General features: G+C 38.3%; 1 protein-coding gene across 1 annotated transcript in view; it reads left to right on the top strand.

Annotated features, from left to right (window-relative positions):
• Positions 1–3,760: 3,760 nt before the first annotated feature.
• The window catches only part of LOC136867051 (UDP-glucosyltransferase 2), a 39,718-nt gene continuing 21,958 nt past the window's right edge, over positions 3,761–21,520 (top strand). The window contains exons 1-3 of the mRNA XM_067144157.2: positions 3,761–3,933; positions 7,648–7,826; positions 17,569–18,031. Coding sequence (XP_067000258.2) covers positions 3,874–3,933; positions 7,648–7,826; positions 17,569–18,031 — 702 coding nt within the window. The 5' untranslated portion in view covers positions 3,761–3,873. The remainder of the gene's footprint in view (positions 3,934–7,647; positions 7,827–17,568; positions 18,032–21,520) is intronic.

Below are 21,520 nucleotides of genomic sequence, written 5' to 3' on the forward strand. Positions count from 1 at the left end.
TGGGATTTTCTGAAAACAAAAAAATACGTGTTTCCTTATTTTTAAAGAAGATTCTAAATACCAATTTTTACACCTGTAAACTTTTAAAGTTTTGAGATATAGATACACTCATTTTAAAATTTCACCCCCCTTTTCACCCCCTTAGCGACGGAATATCCAAAAATCCTCTCTTAGCGAGCACCTACATTTGAATATGAATATATCCCCAAAATTTCATTTCTTTATGTGCAGTAGTTTTGGCTCGGCGATGATGAATCAGTCAGTCAGTCAGTCAGTCAGTCAGGACAAGTTATCTTATATATATAGACTAGCAAGATATCCGTGCTTCGCTACGGTATTATACTGAAATTTGTAATTGAATGCTTATTGTTTTAGATATATAATCCGCCGAAATTCGCGATCTGACTCGTTTTCTGCGAGAATCCACCAAAATTCCCGTTTTCTCTTATTTTACGGCACGTTTCCTCCCATTTTTCAATCTTCCTTTCCAGCAATCGAGTTCGTACTTCCCGGGCTAGGCTCAGGTATTCTTCCCGGTCAGTTGTGTACGTAAATCTTTGCCATCTTTTCCTATAATCGTTTTTAATATGGATAAAATCCTTCAGGAGATCCGGCGTGGTGTTATATTGGGTGCCTTGGCGGCACTGAACCGGCGGTCGGACTGCATTCTTAGTCATTACCCGTAAAGTAGCCGTTTCCAGCGCGGTCCGCACATTTGATGACGGTCCGGAACATTATTATCATTATTATTATTATTATTATTATTATTATTATTATTATTATTATGTGTTGCTGGAATGGCTGATGACCGGAAAACCGGAGAATCCGGAGAAAAACCTGTCCCGTATCCGTTTTGTCCAGCACGAATGTCACACGGAGTGACCGGGATTTGAACCACGGAACCCAGTTGTGAGAGGCCGGCGCGCTGCTGCCTGAGCAACGGAGGATCCTTATAAGTACATTAATAACAGTAAAATCAATTGGTCTCACCTCCTTCTACACCCTACCGCCGTTAAGTTTATTTACCACCCCGCCTCCCCCCCAAAAAATAATTAAAAGAAGGCTTGTTTCTATATGTTTAAGGGAGATTCCAAACACCAATGTTCACGTCTATTACCTTCAGTTTTGAGATATAAGTATCCCCATAAAAATAATTTACTTTCTTCACCTCATTTCACACTACTCCCCCCACCCCCTAAGTGAATTTTCCAGCAAAAAATACTTGTTTCTTTAATAGTAAAGGATCCTCTAAATACCAATTATCACGACTCTAACTTCTTCAGTTTTTATTTATGTGTCCTCATGAAAGGAATTCATCTCCTTTACACTCCCGCCCTCCAAGATGGTTTCCCCCCAAAACGCGTTTTTCTTTGTTTTTAAAGGAGATCCAAATACGAATTTTCACGTCTGTAACAACTTTAGTTTTTATTAGATGTATGTATTCTCATACAATTAAGACAATTAATTTTTCAATTCTTTCACCCCCCCCCCCCACAACCCTTCATTGGATTTTCCGAGAATACGTGTTTCTTTACTTTTAAAGCAGATTGCAAATATCAAATTTCACGTCTGTAACATCTTCATTTTTGAGGTATCAGTAGCCTAATTAAAAGAATTCAACACCATTTTCAGTCACTTTAACCCCCCTCCACCCAAGTGGTTTTCCGAAAACTAAAAATACACGTTTCTTTATGTTTAATAGAGATAAAAGATACCATTTATCACTTCTGTAACATGTTAAGTTTTTTTAGATATACTGTAAAAATTCTCATTTTAAAATTTCACCCCTTTTGAGTTCCCCTTAAGTGGAGTTTCCAAAAACAAATCACCTCTGTTTCTTTACATTTACAGGAGATTCCAAACACCCACTTTTTACGTCTGTAACATTTTACGTTTCCAAGATAATCTGTAGATATATTCTTTCAAAAAATTCACCCCAATTTGTCACTCCTGTTTAACCGCCATTAGTTGGATTTTCCAAAAACTAAAAAACGCGTTTCTTTATTTTTAAAGGAGATCCCATATACAAATTTTCAGTTCTGTAATATCCTTCGTTTCTGAGATATATGTATCCTCATTAAAGGCATTCAACCCATTTTTCACCCTTTTACACCCCTCCTATTAGGATTTACAGGAAACAAAAAAAATACGTGTTCCTTTATTTTTAGAGGGGATTCTAACTACCAATTTTTACATCTGTAAATTTTAAAGTTTTAAGTTGTAGACACACTCACTTTAAAAAATTCACCCCCCTTTTCACCCCCCCCATTATTTGGATTTTCAAAAAACGAAAAAATACGTATTTCTTTACTTTTAAAGTAGATCCAAAATACAAATGTTCAGGTCTGTAATATCTTCAGGTTCTGAAATATAAGTAGACTCAATAAAGGCATTCGACCCATTATTCACCCATTTCCACCCTTCCTATTGGGATTTTCCGAAAACAAAATAATATGTGTTTCTTTATTATTAAAGGAGATTCTAAATACCAATTTTTACATCTATAAACTTTAAAAGTTTTGAGATATAGATACACTCATTTTAAAAAATCACCCCCTTTTCACTCCCCCCCACCCCATTAATTGGATTTTCCACAAACAAAAAAGTACGTGTTTCTTTATTTTTAAAGATAATCCCAAACACCAATTTTCAGGTCTGTAATATCTTCAGGTTCTGAAATATAAGTACTGTAGACTCATGAAATGCATTCGACCCATTTTTCAACCTTTTCCACCCTTCCTATTAGGATTTTCCGAAAACAAAATATACGTGTTTCTTTATTTTTAAAGGAGATTCTAAATACCAATTTTCACATCTATAACCTTTAAAAGTTTTGAGATATAGATACACTCATTTTAAAATATTACCCCCCTTTTCACCCCCCTTAATTGGATTTTCCACAAACAAAAAAATTCGTGTTTCTTTATTTTTAAAGGAGATCCCAAACACCAATTTTCAGGTCTGTAATATCTTCAGTTTCTGAGATATAAGTAGCCTCATTAAAGGCATTCAACCCGTTTTTCACCCCTTTTCACTCCTCCTATTGCGATTTTCCGAAAACAAAAAAATACGTGTTTCTTTATTTTTAATGAAGATTCTAAATACCAATTTTTACATCTGCAAACTTTAAAAGTTTGGAGATATAGATTCATTCATTTTAAAAATTCACCCCCTTTTCACCATCCCATTAATTGGATTTTCCAAAAACAAAAAAATACGTGTTTCTTTATTTTTAAAGGAGATCAAAAGTACCAATTTTCAGGTCTGTAATGTCATCAGTTTCTGAGATATAAGTACCGGTATCCTGATTAAAGGCATTCAACCCATTTTTCCACATTTTCACCCTTTTTCACCCCTCCTATTGGGATTTTCTGAAAACAAAAAAATACGTGTTTCCTTATTTTTAAAGAAGATTCTAAATACCAATTTTTACATCTGTAAACTTTTAAAGTTTTGAGATATAGATACACTAATTTTAAAATTTCACCCCCTTTTCACCCCCTTAGCGACGGGATATCCAAAAATCCTCTCTTAGCGAGCACCTACATCTTAATATGAATGTATCCCCAAAATTTCATTTCTTTATGTCCAGTAGTTTTGGCTCGGCGATGATGAATCAGTCAGTCAGTCAGTCAGTCAGTCAGTCAGTCAGTCAGTCAGTCAGTCAGTCAGTCAGTCAGTCAGGACAAGTTATTTTATATATATAGATTTAGGCTCTGAAATAATGAATGCGCCGGTCTCTGTTTCAGATCCTCAGTAATGTCCTTCGTGGGCGTGGTACTGCTCGTTTCCCTGGGCTGTGGCCATGCTGCTCGAATACTTGGTATATTTCCAACTCCATCCATCAGCCACCAGTTGCCCTTCCAGGTGATTATGAAGGCTTTGGCAGCCAGAGGTCATCAGGTCACGGTCATCAGTCCTAATCCGCAAAAGGTAGGAGCATCTTAGTTTTTTTATATTTACATGATTAGATACAGGGATGTGATAATTCTAAACTGAAGGAGGACAGGCTACGAAGTGTGCACTGACAAATGTTTAAATGTTACTTCAGAACTTTTATATTTTGCGACAAGTAACGTTCAATTATGCATGGTTTCAGTTCGATAGGTAACAGCACTTGTTGATTTTGAATGCGTCACGGTCGGTGTTCGTGATTATTTAATTTATTTAATTCATTCAATGATGAACATACAGGCTTCACAATATACAGTACGTTACAATTAATAGTTACACTACTAAACATTAACGGAAAAAAGACAATACAAAGAATACAATGAACTACCCAACAATACAAAGTTGGCAATACAATAAAAATATACAATAACTACATTAATAAATATTTTACAGTGGTGCCTACACAAAGTAACACATTCAGTTATACAGTTGAATTATACAGTCTTAGTCTTGAAACATGACACATTATGCAAAATAATATTCTAAAAAGAGGAATAAAGAGTTTAATTACCGAGCTCGATAGCTGCAGTCGCTTAAGTGCGGCCAGTATCTAGTATTCGGGAGATAGTGGGTTCGAACCCCACTGTCGGCTGCCCTGAAGATGGTTTCCCGTGGTTTCCCACTTTCACACCAGGCAAATGCTGGGCTGTACCTTAAATAAGACCACGGCCGCTTCCTTCCCACTCCTAGCTTTTTCCTGTCCCATCGTTGCCATAAGACCTATCTGTGTCGGAGCGACGTAAAGCCAATAGCAAAAAAAAAAAAAAAAAAAAAAAAAAAAAAAAAAAAAAAATTAATTTAAAGGTCGTTTGAAAATTGTGAATTCAAATAGAAGAAGAGAAATAAAAGAACAGTACGAATGAAATAAGGCATGTAGGGCCTACAGAAAGCGGAGATAATATTCAACAGTATGTGTATTATAGGAAAGTATCACACGCCAATTCAAAGTTGATTTGATTCATGAAATCAATTACGGTTTTAAGAGAAAGCAGAACTAGGCAACAATCCTCTATTAACACTAATCAGATGAAGAAATGGGAGGGGTCCGACATTCCGAAAAATGAAGGTATCAGCCAGAGAAACCAGGGCCACGAATGGCGTGAAAATGAGATTCTTTAGCCCTCGTAACCTAATAGCGTCGGGGTCGGAAAAGAACAAGAGTTGACCAAGGGAGGTCAGATAGGATAGATGAAAGTGAGGGGTCTGGCACGAGTAAGTGGAAGTAATGTCAGGACTCAGCTAGGGCCCCGTGGTCGCCAACCCATGCTCCCAAGTTCAGAGCGTCTGGGGCCCCATTAAGTCATCTCTTATGACAGGAAAGGGAACCGTGGGTGTTATTCTACCGCCTCCATCCCCAGGGTTTGCATGAGGTCACCGGCGTTTAGTTGTGAAACATGGCAAACTAATGGGCGGTTGATTTTTGAACGAACTTGCTTGGTCAGCTCGCCAGTAGCCCAATGTGCCAACGAAACGGTGCTCTACAGGTGTGTTGAAAGGAGAGATGACCTGGCCACACAGCCCGAACTCACTGTGGTGCTCTATAAATAACTTAAATAGTAATGCACAAATGTGCAAGTACAGTTCATGACAACAGCGGCTTGGCGTCTACATTGCCGATGTTGCCGTACACAACATATAGAAGAATCGCAATTAGGTATATTCCTTATTAAGCTACCATAATTTGTATTTTCTATCAACAATCTAAATCCACCAGATTCCCGTAACAGGTGTAAGAAGAGATATGATGCGATCTCCTCAGTCCAGGCCAGTATTACGTTAAAACGAGCCTGGTGTTGGAATTCAAGAAGAAAAATTCGGGCAAATATTAGTTTGTAGGAAAGGGTGTTAGGGACTGGAATAACTTACCAAGGAAGATATTCAATAAATCTCCAATTTCTTTGCAATCATTTAAGAAAAGGCTATGGAAACAACAGATAGGGAATCTGCCACCCGGGTGACTGCCCTAATTGCAGATAAGTAGACTGATTGTGGTGTTACCGGTCTCCAGTACTGCGTGCAGGCATCGCCATTTGCTATACTCTCCGCCTTCCCACTAGCCTGCTTCCCCGTGTTGTCCAGCGAACACTCCCTAACTAACATTCTCTCCACAAGGATCGCTGGTAAGTTGATCCTTGCAGCAGTTTGTACTTGTCAGTCGGCATTGACTTTTCTTGATGTTACGGATGTTTTGATATTGTAAATTACGGTATACAGTGTTTTTTTCTGGAAGTGTTCGTGCTGGTTTTAGTTCGTTTTGGTACTTACTTGGAGCTGAATCGGTGTGATTCGGGAAGTTAGTTGTTTGAATTCGTGATTCTAAATTGTACCTGCAGCAGCTTGTATTAACTGAGGGTTTCTTGAACTTGAATTATTCTGCAATCTTTACCAATTAGCCATAATATTTCAATGTCGTAGGTGATCGACAACCGTAATGGTATATTGCAGCGTCCCATAATGCAAAAGTAAGGGTGTAAAAACTCAAGGGATTTCATTTTACGAATTCCCATGTGATCCATTCCTCAGGCAGAAAAGGCTTACTGTAATTCCTAGAGATAATTCTGTGCCTAATTTAAATTCAATAACTTCTCTTGTATGTGGAAGACATTTTCTTGAATCCGACTTTCATCTCGGACTGAATTAAGAAGTTGAAAAATTAATGCTTTTCTCAGAATATTTGACGATTATCCCGCTCACAAAGTTCCGGAAAAAATCCTGAAGAAAACGAAGAAAAATAACGAAATATGACGAGAACCGTGGAATGAAATGAAAGAGAGATGATGAAACAGTGGATATTGCAACCGAACGTGATGATTTTATTCTTGAAACATAATTAAAATCTCCTCAAACAACAATATTTTTTGTACTGGGGGCCCCCGTAGCTCGCTCCCCCTGCGTGGTAATCGATACAATCTACATTGCCTCCGACATGCTATTAGTTTTTATGTAGAAAAGAGATATCAGGGAGAATGGGAAGTGATACAAGGAGTATCTGCCGGTTTCCGAGTTACACTCGCTACCCGGCAAGAGTTTGTATTGGTTAGGTGGTGTTGAGGTATGGTATTGAAGGGTGACGGAAAACCACATAGGCAGAAAGAAGTAAGAGCCTACATGTAAAACCTGACATCTTTTGATAGCACATGCAAGGATGTGGGCTGGAAAAAGACCAGAGGCTGTGTTAGTTAGGAATATGTGTCATGCAATCATAACCATTTCCTTGCCATTTTCTGTTATTATGGGGATCTGTCCTTCTTTTCACTACCGGATCGGCTCGGGTCTGCTAGCGTCTGGGATTTGGACCACAGGTTCGTCCCATTGTCCAGCAGCCAACAGTCCCTGGTGCCAAGTCTCCTTTTGGAGAGGGGGAATTAGAGCCAAGCCTTACATGCAAGGGGCTATCTTCTTCTGCCTTTCGATGTCCCTCTATGCGGTGTTGTTGGAACACACTTGTCACTGCAGATCTAAAACTAAGGTTATTAATAACATATGTATATACAGGTTCTCATTGGAGTGCCGGCTATTTGCCTGCTCTCATGTCCAGCGTTCTACCTAAATAGGAGTGAAATAACTCATTAAACAGATGGATAAAGACTCCTCGCAATATATATATACTAGCTGTAGTACCCGGCGTTCTTGGTGTTGCATTTGCTCTGTCAGTCAGTGTATTTTGAGCATCACCTGTAATTTTTGTTACAGATTCCTATAACGAACTATACCGACATTGATTTATCGGAGTCCTACAAATTCACTGCAGAATGGGGTTTCCATGCTATGGATAATATTCAGCCTGTTGACACTATGAGACTATTCAACCACATGTTTTCCAAGGTAGTCGACTTTCAGCTTGGTTCTCCTCAAATCCAGGCCCTCATTAAGTAAGTATACATATTATACATATTACTTATATACAGGGTGGTCAGAAACAACGTGAACCGGGTTCATGAACGTTAGAGGGTTGGCCATGCTGATATATAATTTGAAAAAAATAATTAGATATCGCGCGTTGTTGTCATTTTATCTGCTGCTGAAGTTAATCAATCCGATCGCGTCATGGCGAATTCAAATGGGCTGTGCGCGGCGCTGTTGATAAATCTGCTTAGGCGGACTTGAGAGCTCCAGCCGGTGTCACCTTGGCGTGCCTTCTAAGGTGCGATGCTATCAATTCGGAGATCAATGTTCAAATCCCTCCCATGTTTCTTCGCTTCGTGCTCTGAAGTAGGTCTTAGGCCACGTGCAGATTTAGCAACACTGTCTCACAAAACTCATTTGAATTCGCCCACGCGAAGCGACCTGATTTGCTAACTTCAACGACTGATAAAATAACAACGACGCGCGATATTGCATTAATTATGTATCAGTATGACAAACCCTCTAGCGCTCATATACCCGATCACGTTGTTTCTGACCACCCTGTATTCACTGTCTATGAATGAAGGTAGTTGTTGCGAGATCAGCGATTGTGGTGACAAATTTGCTGTTTGAAACCACGAATTAATAGTTTTGAACGCCTAAAATTATTAAGAATGCATTAATCATATATATTACTAGCAAGAGACCCGTGCTTCGCTGCGGTATTATACTGAAATTTATAATTGAATGCTTATTGTTTTAGATATATAATCCGCCGAAATTCGCGATCTGACTCGTTTTCTGCGAGAATCCATCAAAATTCCCGATCTGACTCGTTTTCTATTACATTAGGGCACGTTTCCTCCCATTTTTCAATCTTCCTTTCCAGCAATCGATTTCGTACTTCCCGGGCTAGGCTCGGGTATTCCTCCCGGTCAGTTGGGTCCGTAATTCTTTGCCATCTTTTCCTATAATAATTTTTAATATGGATAAAATCCTTCAGGAGATCCGGCGTGGTGTCATATTGGGTGCCTTGGCGGCACTGAACTCGCGGCCGAACTGCATTCTTAGTCATTACCCGTCCAGGAGCCGTTTCCAGCGCGGTCCGCACATTTGACGACGGTCCGGAACATTATTATTATTATTATTATGATTATTACTATTATCTGTTGCTGGAATGGCTGATGACAGGGAAAAGCGGAGTATCCGGAGGAAAACCTGTCCCGCCTCCGTTTTGTCCAGCACGATTGTCACATGGAGTAACCGGGATTTGAACCACGGAACCCAGCTGTGAGAGGCCGGCGCGCTGCTGCTGAGCAACGGAGGATCCTTATAAGTACATTAAGAACAGTAAAATCAATTGGTCTCACCTCCTTCTACACCCCACCGCCGTTAAGTTTATTTACCGCCACCCCCCAACAAAGAAGACGTGTTTCCTTATGCTTAAAGGGGATTCCAAACACCAATGTTCACGTCTATTGCCTTCAGTTTTGAGATATAAGTATCCCCATAAAATAATTTAATTTTTTCACTTCATTTCACACTACTCCCCTCCTCCCTCTAAGTGAATTTTCCCGCAAAAAATACTTGTTGCTTTAATAGTAAAGGGTCTTCTAAATACCAATTATCACGACTCTAACTTCTTCAGTTTTTTATTTATGTGTCCTCATGAAAGGAATTCAACTCCTTTACACTCCCGCCTTCCAAGATGATTTCCCACCCAAAACGCGTTTTTCTTCTTTTTTTAAAGGAGATCCAAATACGAATTTTCACGTCTGTAACAACTTTAGTTTTTATTAGATGTATATATTCTCATACAATTAAGTCAATTATTTTTTCAATTCTTTCACCCCCCCTCCCACTTCATTGGTTCTTCCGAGAATACGTGTTTCTTTACTTTTAAAGCAGATTGCAAATATCAAATTTCACGTCTGTAACATCTTCATTTTTGAGATATCAGTAGCCTAATTAAAAGAATTCAACACCATTTTCAGTCATTTTTACCCCCCCTCCACCCTAGTGGTATATCCGAAAACTAAAAATACACGTTTCTTTATGTTTAATAGAGATAAAAAGTACCATTTTTCACTTCTGAAACATGTTAAGTTTTTTTAGATATACTGTAAAAATTCTTATTTAAAAATTTCGCCCCTTTTGAGTTCCCCTTAAGTGGAGTTTCCAAAAACAAATCACCTATGTTTATTTACATTTACAGGAGATTCCAAACATCCACTTTTTACGTCTGTAACATTTTACGTTTCCAAGATATTCTGTAGATATAGTCTTTCAAAAAATTCACCCCAATTTGTCACTCCTGTTTAACCGCCTTTAATTGGATTTTCCAAAAACAAAAAAATACGTGTTTCTCTATTTTTAAAGGAGATCCCATATACAAATTTTCAGTTCTGTAATATCTTTCGTTTCTGAGATATACGTATCCTCATTAAAGGTATTCAACCCATTTTTCACCCTTTTACACCCCTCCTATTGGGATTTACAGGAAACAAAAAATACGTATTCCTTTATTTTTAGAGGAGATTCAAACTACCAATTTTTACATCTGTAAATTTTAAAGTTTTAAGATGTAGACACACTCATTTTAAAAAATTCACCCCCCTTTTCACCCCCCAATATTTGGATTTTCCAAAAACAAAAAAAATACGTGTTTCTTTACTTTTAAATAGATCTCAAATCCCAATTTTCAGGTCTGTAATATCTTCAGGTTCTGAAATATAAGTAGCCTCACTAAAGGCATTCAACCCATTATTCACCCTTTTACACCCTTCCTATTGGGATTTTCCGAAAACAAAAGAATACTTGTTTCTTTATTTTTAAAGGAGATTCTAAATACCAATTTTTACATCTATAAACTTTAAAAGTTTTGAGATATAGATACACTCATTTTAAAAAATCACCCCCTTTTCACCCCCCACATTAATTGGATTTTCCAAAAACACAAAAATACGTGTTTCTTTATTTTTAAAGGAGATCCCAAACACCAATTTTTTGGTCTGTAATATCTTCAGGTTCTGAAATATAAGTAGACTCATGAAAGGCATTGGACCACTTTTTCAACCTTTTCCACCCTTCCTATTAGGATTTTCCGAAAACAAAATATACGTGTTTCTTTATTATTAAAGGGGATTCTAAATACCAATTTTCACATCTATAACCTTTAAAAGTTTTGAGATATAGATACACTCATTTTAAAATATTACCCCCTTTTCACCCCCCTAATTGTATTTTCCAGAAACAAAAAAATACGTATTGCTTAATTTTTAAATGAGATCCCAAACACCAATTTTCAGGTCTGTAATATCTTCAGTTTCTGAGATATAAGTACCGGTATCCTGATTAAAGGCATTCAACCTTTTTTCCCTATTTTCACCCTTTTTCACCCCTCCTATTGGGATTTTCTGAAAACAAAAAATACGTATTTCCTTATTTTTAAAGAAGATTCTAAATACCAATTTTTACATCTGTAAACTTTTAAAGTTTTGAGATATAGATACACTCATTTTAAAATTTCACCCCCCCTTTTCACCCTCTTAGCGAAGGAATATCCAAAAATCCTCTCTTAGCGAGCGCCTACATCTTAATATGAATATATGCCCAAAATTTCATTTCTTTATGTCCAGTAGTTTTGGCTCGGCGATGATGAATCAGTCAGTCAGTCAGTCAGTCAGTCAGTCAGTCAGGACAAGTTACTTTATGTATATAGATTTCAGTAGTATAGATGCCTTTTGCGGCGGTCACAAGTAGCCGGTCGTGACAAATGAGCATTCAAAAGAGAGAGAATAGGCATTAGCAGTGACGAATTGCACTCTTATTTCATAAATATCGATAATTTCTTTTAAAAATGAGTTTCAAATTTGAACGAAGTGTGCGATTTGTAAATACTGTTGCGGTAGGAAAATGCGCGCCATCGTTGCTGTCCACTTTACATTTTGGCCGCTGGGACGAATGTTTTATATCATTATATTATGCTGTAATCAGTTAAGAAAAGAATGATAGTAAAACCAAAAATTACTTCTGGAACATTTGTCAGTATAATAATACACTTGTATTTGCTTCCGTTCAAGCGGATACCATAAATGTTTAAAAAAATCAAAGATTACATGAAGTGGTAAGTAAGACTGTCTGATAATGTGCTGATTTGTACATTCCTTAGTTCACCAGGAGGCTACTCGACCATATACTCTATGAACATGAGAGATTTCTGTGTTTCTATTTTTTTTTTTCCTTTCCTGGTGCCATTTCTTTATAGAAGGTTGTAGACCATCAAGGATTGATTATTCCCACTTAGAGCTCTTCGCGCTAGGATTTGCGTATTGTAGATACTACTGCACTTGTCGGAAGTTCGACGCCAAGATAATCTTCTCCGTCCACGACCACGTTTCCCTTCCAGTTGTATCGGACTGTTTTTGTCATTTTGGAAGATGTGGCAGAACTAGGCTGCTTCCTCCCTTTAAGATGTGGAACGACACAGAAAGGAAGGTTATTGTAGAGGGTTACCTGAGCCAATCAGCCAGGCAGGATACAGTTTATCGTGTTTGGCTGTTTGGTCAGTTCCTACAGGAAATAAAAGTAGGCCTACCGTACACGTGCTGGATTGAGCTACACAGGCAACGTAATTCTGCTAATCGCCCAAAACTGTGTACTTCAGTAAACAAACTTGATTGAAAAATGATATAGCCTATCCTTTGTGTTACCTCTAAAAATTTATGCAATTGCATGCTGCACACGTAGAGAGCATAATTCATTAGATCTAATCTGTAGAAAGTAACGCACTATAAGCGGAAGAAATTATATGGACGGCGCTTAATTTATGGCGTCGCTATTTCGCCTTGGCACCACCCAGAGCGCTGTATCAGCCATGTTAGATGGATAGATAGATAATGCCTTTATTGGTGGCGAAGTTAGGGCTCAAGGTCCTCTCTTACACTTAACCACTAGATGAGTATACATAACTTATAATTTCGAATACAAATAAAACAAACAATAATAATAATAATAATAAAAATAATAATAATAATAATAATGAAAGAATCCTTAATTTTAAAATACACAAAATAACGTACACTTAAATTATGTAACTGCAGTAATCCATCCATTCATTCATCTCATTCATTCATTCATACATTCACTCAACATTTATCCAGCAAGTCAGCGGGATCTACTCAGTAAATACTCCCGGCAAGCCACTTTAAACTTGCGATGAGAAGGATTTTCTCTAATGTTCGCAGGTAGCGAATTCCATGACCTAGACACAGAGATTATGAAGGAACGGTTGTACACAGCAGTGCGGTTTACAGGTATGGCAAGAGAGGAGCCAGCTCTTGTATTGTGTTCATGATAGGACGCGAGGTAAGAAGAAGATGAAGACAGATAGTCGGGAGTATTAGTGGAAAGTACTTTGTGCAGAAGTGATAGCATGTGAAGTTCACGGCGCTGGTGCACTCGAAGCCACGACAGCTCCTTATAATAAGGTGATATATGAGCATCATATCGCAGATTAAAGATATATCTTATGCAGCTGTTTCTTGTTACTGTCACAGGTTATTCCAGTCAACACAGTGTCACAGTAGTCAAATATAGGTAGTATAAGAGAGCGAATTATTTGTACTTTAAGTCGAACAGAGAATACATTAGCGAACCGTTTCAGGGGATATAAGCATTTATGTACTTTATTACATGTGCTTATCACCTGTTGAGTCCAGTTTAGTGTCTCAGTCATGATAATTCCTAAGTTGGTCACTGAAGTAGAGTAGGGTATGATTTTATTGTTTAAAATTATTGGGGAGATGTTCTGTTGCTTGAGGGGAAAAAAGGTTTTTACTGGTACCGATAATAATAACTTGAGTCTTATTTGGTTTCATTAATAAACTGTTTTTATTTGCATAGTCACTAAGATGTTGAAGGTCAGAATTTATTTTAGTAATTGCAGTATCAATATCACTCGGTTTTGAATGATAGTAAATCTGTACATCTGTAAATCTGTATACTTGCAATTTGCAGAATTTAAGAGCTTTTGATATATCATTAATTTGGATGATAAATAGCAGTGGTCCGAGAACCGACCCCTGAGGGACACCGAGGGTCTTCCTTTGCCATCCTGAACTCAAATTTCCAACCGTTACACGTTGCCGGCGATTTTCAAGGTAAGATGAAAAGAAACGAAGTGATAGACTATTAAAATTTAGCTCTCGAAGTTTCTGCAGTAGTAACTGAGGATTAACAGTGTCGAAGGCACTACTGAGATCTAATAATGTCAGTACAGTCACGTCCCGTTGGTCCATTGCACGTCTGATATCATCTGTCACTCGTAGTAAAGCTGTCGCAGTGCTATGTCCTTTCCTGAAGCCGGATTGAAAGGGATTAAGGAGGGAATGCTTGGTAAGGTATTCAGTAACTTGTGTATGAACTAGACGTTCAAGCACCTTAGATAAAGGTGGTAGAAAGGATACTGGACGATAATCTGAAGGAGAATCTAACTTGGAGCTCTTCGGGGTGGGTCTAATTAGTGCATCTTTCCAAACATCTGGGAAAACTCCGTTTGTCAGGCAGTAGTTAAATATATGAGTTAGTATTGGCAGAACAGCTCCTAGGATGTCCTTAATAAGCGATATAGGAATGTCATCATTACCTGTGGCATTAGATGTTATAGCGTATATCACACCTTTAACTTCATTCGAGCTAACATTTCTAAAGGAGAATTCCTCATGCACAGACTGCTCTTGTAACAAGGGCAGTGAATTTTCTGGGAAGAAGGTAGAGGCTATTCTTGGCAGTGCGAAATGATCATTTAAAACCTCTAGCGATATGCTTGGTACATGTTGCTCTACGGCTTTACCTATACCTAACGTGCGTAATTTACTCCATTTTTGTCTCGGGCTGTTATTGTTCATCAGTTCCTGAAAGTATTTATATTTAGCATTCCTAATTAACTGCTTGGTTCTGTTTCTCAGAACCTTGTATCGCTGGAAATCATCTGTGTCATGCGTCTGTCTCTATTGTCTGTACAGTTTGTCACGACTGGCCATAGCAGATCTTATCTCGGCCGTTAGCCACGCAGAAGAATGGCGGGTGATTCTTACCTGTTTCTTTGATGCGTGCTTGTCAAATATTTCTAGTACCAGTGAATTGAATTTGTTTACTTTAGAGTTAATGTTCTGAAAATTACGTATACTATCCCAAGGCAAGTTATATGCATCGTAGCGTAGTTTATTCAGGTCCATATGTCGTAAGTCCCGTATTGTAATGCAGCGTGGTTTGTACTTAGGTATTCGTGTAGAATAACACACGTACAATAGGTCATGTGAAGAAATGCCAGGAGCAGGAATCTGTCCGTGCTTAATTACTTTTTGAGGTTGATTTGTCACAAGAAGATCAATTAAGGTATGACTTGTGCGGTCAGAGTATTGAACATGATTAGTAGCGTTGAGGGGTAAAATTGTCATGTTTGTAGCGAGAAATAAATTCAGTAGATTGTTCGCGTCACTAATCTGCTTCAAAAGGTCAGTGTTAAAGTCGCCCATGATTATAATGTCATCGTATGCCGAGATACGATTTGCTAATGCCTCTTCAAAATCATCAGTCTGTCTTATTTTAGGCGGCTTGTATACAATCCCTATTAATATCTTTTTATGGCAGTCGAATTCTACAAACATAAATTCCGGTCGCATTGTAAGTCGTGGGTCACAAGTAGAAATTATCTTACATTTTAGGTCATTTCTGTAGTAAAGCAGAAGTCCACCGCCTATTTTGTCAATGCGGTCATGGCGTAATATTGAGTATCTGTCAAGGTTAGCTGTCGATGACGGCATGTCTTTACGCATCCAGCTTTCACTGATTCCAATAATGTGTACATTGTTCATTTCAAAAATAGCCTCCTCTTCCAAATGAGCTAATAATGACTGGCCATTTAGGTGACAACAATGTAACGATCGCGGGTGGCTACTGAGCTGCTCTTGCAACACAAGTCCTGTTGAAGGTGGTAGGGACGAAAGGGAAGGGGAGGGTGAGGGCTGTGGAGAGGAATGCAGGTCAATAGTATTACCGTTGTACTGGTCAACAATCATATTAAACTAAGCGGTATGAAAAACAAAAATTAAGTAAGATGTAAAATAAGCTTACCCCAGCAACCTGGTGAGTAGATCCACTGACTTTCACAAGCACACACTTACACACACACACAAATATAAATTAATTACCGGTACTACACACATAATTTCTTTCCCTTAATTTCACGAGTTCATTTTACTCCCTGCAATGTTTTTTAACTGTGCCATCGTGGATATTTGAGATTTAGTTCCATCTTCTCTTAATACACAAATGCGTCGATCTTGATTCCAAAATTTCTGCAGTCCCCATAAATCCCTTTCCTGATTAAGGATATGTTTCCTCGCACTTGTGAGGGACTCCGTTAGCATGAGCCCCCTGCCCTTCAAAGCTCGCTTCGCACGCCACACTCGATCACGATCATGATATCGTAGAAACTTTATAATGATAGGCCGATTTCCCTGTGAGACCACTTCAGCAGACGTTCTGTTTCGGCGGCCTAGCCTGTGGCAGCGATCCACATCAAGAATTGAAAGTTCTACCGAAAGTTTATTTTTCAGTGTGTCCAGCATTTTAATGTAGACATCCTCAAACGGCTGTTCCGGGACACCATGCAATAAAAGGCAGTTCCGGCGACTGTACTGTTCGGCCTCGTCCAACGCGTCGTCTTGTTTCTGGAGCTGATCTTCAAGAGCCTTCAACTCCCCTTTAAGCTTGGAGATGTATTCGCTGGCCTGTTTCTTCAATTCCTGGAACTCGGCACCAAGCGCTTGGAGCACGTTCGGTGGGTTGGCGGCACTGACTGCTGAGTCTAGGCGAGCTTGAAAGTCTTTCATGCTATCTTGGAAAGCCGATATCTTCTTAGCTACTTCTTTTACAGACATGATGATTACTTTTTAAAGAAGAAGGCACTTAAATATATAACTTTTTAAACACGGATTAGCACTTTCAGCTGATTAACTTGCAATTTAAACAGAGTATAGCAAGAGCAACTTTGCTCTACCGTCTCACTCGACGCCATCTTGAAGAAGAGGTCACTCTATAGTCTTCTTTCTAGCTCGTTGGTTTTATGCTATGTTTTATGTTATGTTATATGTTATGTTACGTACTACGCATAATCAAGTAGTTAAGCGGTGCTGAAGTTCAACATTTAAAAGTAAAAAAAGAGAATGAAAATCATTTTAAAAAGTCACCATTAAATTAGTTTAGATGCTAGACAAAATGAAAACTTTTCCGTTTGTGAAAAGCTAATGATCATGAATACGTCTTTCGGTAACTGAAACTCAATGCTATATCAAGGAGAACTGCAACTCTTGTCAAAGGAACTTAACTTGTAACCGCATCTTTGGTGACCATGGCCTACGGTAACGGGTAATGTGACGTCACTGACGGTACCCTTTCTACTTTAACACACTCTATGTATACAAATCCACAGCCGCAGCATCTTTGGCGACCATGGCCTACGGTAACGGGTAATGTGACGTCACTGACGGTACCCTTTCTACTTTAACACACTCTATGTATACAAATCCACAGCCGCAGCATATTTGGCGACCATGGCCTACAGTAACGACTAATGTGACGCCACTTCCATCGCACATTTTGTTACGTTGTACAAATGTTTGATTGAGCCCCCAGCCATAACACATATTCATGTCAAAAGTATTTTTCGTACTAAATCAATAATTTTGAAAATTATATTTTCAGGAACAACGATACAAGATTCGACCTAGTGATCATTGAAAGGTTGACATACCAATCGTTTCTCGGCCTCATTCACCAGTGGGGATCCCCACCAGTGGTTGGAGTACTGTCATTAGGAGGTACGTCAATATCTTACAACAACATGGGGAATCCATTTAATCCTTCGTATCTGCCAGATATATTTTCTCCATATTCCGACCACATGTCATTCTGGGAACGCTTTTACAATGCCTACGTGTGTATGAAGATGATGTACATTTGGAGATCGGAGGTACTCCCTGGACAGGAAGCCTTACTGAGGAAGTACTTCGGCTCTGCACCACCGTCAGTGTACGAGACTGAACATAACGACAGCCTGTTACTCCTCAACAACCACTGGAGTCTGTCCTACCCACGGCCGCTGCTTCCAAATGTGGTGGAACTTACTGGGCTACACGTCCAGACTACAACTAAACCTCTCCCTAAGGTAAGAACATTACTAAACATTAGAATTCAATTACATTTGAAGACGTTATATTAGTGTAACATAAAACCTTTCCAGTCTGTCGAAGACACAAGTTCAGTATTGCACCCATAATCTAATGGGCATAATAGATGCATAAATTAAATGATTGAAATTCGCATATGTGAATACTACAGAAGGCAAGGAAAAGCTTGCAATTTCACAAGGCGCCACCCAGGAGAGGTACTGGCTGGAAATATATCCGTAGAGTACGCTTCAAGTCACGCACAGGATGTAGCTGGCTGAGTAATCCCTCATATAAAAGTTTTACGATACCGCCTAAAGAGCAGACTTTCTACTGTATTTCTCACGAGAATCGGCACGTTGGAATGTGCCCAACCCTAGCGTGTGACGGAGAAAGCAATAATACCTGTCTCCCCTCGATAGCAAAGTGGTTGTGCCCAAGCCGCGAGGCGCGGTAAGATCTCAACCAATCAGAAAATTACAAAATTTGCCGCCTTATTCTAGCGGGAATCAGTATTCAGTATTTCGCGATTTGGTGACGGAAATAGCAGTGAAATACGGTGTCCTGATCTGAGAATAATATTTGACGAATTATTCACACCTATGCGTGGTTAATTATCTCTTAAATATTAAGTTTCAACTTTGTGTAGAAGGGTGGTTTCGTCCAAGAAGCGAACTGTCATGGCGGGAAGACGCCATACGCCAACAGTAAATAGGTCGGGTGACGCATTTCATTTTTCAAAATAACCTACGATCATTTATGACAGCGCAGTTCAACACGTTAATCGGACCAAAAGTTGGAATATTTAGAATACATCTCCTGAACGTTTGACTTACGGACAAGTGGTAAACGATCCAAGGTGCCGTAGTAATCCGCCACATCCCTTCCAGTGGAACTATTTTTGAGGTGGGGGTGCGAGTGTTAACAAAACCGACAGCAGCAGGGTCATGAGTGTCCAGTTTCACTTGAAATTTCAGTGTATCGAGGTGACTCTTGAGAAGGTGCTAAGAGACGGCTTTGGCATTCGAGTGAGTAAAGTCTTTAGTTAAGTGAATAAAGTCTTTGGTCAAAAATGAACATTTAGGCAGAACTTTTATTCAACATTGGAGTATAGGAAGATAATCAGACAATCATTTCAGTTAAAATGACAATGCTAGTTATTTATTTGACACTTTCATAAAAGAACTCATAACGTGATGTGACCGGCGGAAAGCGGAGACGAACATTGGGAATTTTAATAACATGTAGCTGTAGAACATTCCTATTCGTCACATGTAACTTGTACGCTAATTCTCTAGTGGAGAAGTTATAGTTTTGGAGGACTGTATTTTTTATAAGATTTCTCCATATTTCACTGGGAACGTTGTATTTAATTTCCACAGTCTCATAGAACTGCCATTTAAATTGAGACCTTGGGAGAAAAATATTAGTTGAGCTAATTACGCGAGGGTGACCTTGTTTACTAGTGGAATGCAACGGTACAAGGACTGGGGTCCAGTGTTATTGTCAGAGTAGGGTGAACGACCAGTAAATCCCTTGTAGAAACAAACTGCGAGGGCCGAGCAGAGGCAGCAGAGACAAGGAGACCAGGCCAGGTAACTTGTTTCAGACTTTCAACGTCCACACGTCAGGTGCTACACGCTGTGTAATTTGTATTTTCCTCACATGAGTGTTTAAATGCGTGTGTTGGTATAAAATGTTTTATCGTGTGCAACGCAAGTATGAAAATGGATCCAGTGCGTGTGTATGAAGTGTTGGATATCCTCATCAAGATGGAGGAGGAGCACTAAATCGATGTAACGGAGGCTGGAAGATGATCCAGCCTGCCTCCCAGCACAAAAGGTAAAGCAATGAGCATCATTTAAAAATGTAAATAATTGAGGACTATGAACAATCAGTGATCAAATGTAGGTTAGCAATTTAGGTAGGCTTGTAAATAATGAAATGTCACGTACCGGATAATATAATTAGATTTTGATATCATTTTCAGTTAGAGTTAGAAGTGAGGCCAGGAGAGTTATATCTGACGATTCGGGATATAAATGCCATGGTGTCACAGTAATATAATAATAATAATAATAATAATAATAATAATAATAATAATAATAATAATAATAATATAAGAAATATGATAGTCAGATAATTTCCGTATTTTTCTCAGGAGTTTTTATCACATATTTTTGAATCATTTTCTAACTGAGCTATTGTTTTGACACATGGGAATCCTAGTATTTATTATGTAATTCATGTCTAGTGCACTTGCCGATTTCAACATAATAATAATAATAATAATAATAATAATAATAATAATAATAATAATAATAATATATATTTGATTAGGAGTGTTAGTTGATGACATTTGATTTATGGATGTTGCCGCGTTATTCTGATGTTTAATTAGCTGTAATCATTGCGCATCCAATTTGGTATTTTCATGTGTGTGTGATCACATTTTAGAGGACCGTTAACGGTAGGTCTCATACCTTTTATTTTTGTGATGTAACGCTTAATACGAAACTTTGTTTCTTTACGAGTACATAGGATTCATATATTTTTTTTGATAGCTGTGTATTTGGCAGGCAATCTTGTTATTACAGTTGATAAATAAAGACAGGGAAACCATTGACAGTTGGCTCTGATAATTCATGGCAGGTGGGAGTGAATTTAGATCAAGAAAACGAATAAAGAGATAGTAATGTCCCTAATGATGATAATTGTGAAATGATAAATGTGAGATTAGAAGACCATGTCGTATAATAGTGTCGTAATAACGGATATGTGAACGACACAGTGTTATTGAAGTTATTTCGCCCGCGTGATATGAGCGAGGCTATGTTGACAAGCGCTACGATAAGAATAATGTGATGAATAAATAGAATTGAGAGGTAAACAATTTAACTGACAAAGTTAAAATTTCGACGACATGTGTGATAGTTGTAGGCGGAAAGCCTGTGTATTTCAAATATTTTCCCAGGGACAACATGGTGCTGGGAAACAGACAAATTTGAGTCCGAGTCAAGTCATGAACAGAGCGACCGAACAATGGGTAGTTATGATGGTCATTGGTGGTCATTGATGACATAATATTCAGAGTTATTATCCGTAAAGATGGAGTAATGTCATGCCCAGTTACGTCTGATATTAAGAGGTTGCCGTCAAATTCACTTAGTTGTTACTTGAATCAATTTGGGAGTTATTTACACATTTCGATTTTGCGTGTTATATTTCAATTTGATTGACAGTGATTACGTGTATTTTGAGATTTTTTAATTTTATTTTCTTTTCCTTGATGGATATTTTGTCACCGTATTTTTTATAGCGTCTGATGGTACGTGAATATTGTGATGGTTAAATGATGTAAATAGATAGGGTAGTCAGGTTATTTTGAATTTAGTTGTTTCTTCTGGAGCAGTTGTTTCTCCACTTGTCATGTTTATTTTGTACATAAAAATTTCATGTGTTAGGTTAATAGATCACTGATGGTTCAT

Source organism: Anabrus simplex, chromosome 3 (genome assembly GCF_040414725.1).
Source record: "Anabrus simplex isolate iqAnaSimp1 chromosome 3, ASM4041472v1, whole genome shotgun sequence".
Taxonomy (NCBI): domain Eukaryota; kingdom Metazoa; phylum Arthropoda; class Insecta; order Orthoptera; family Tettigoniidae; genus Anabrus; species Anabrus simplex.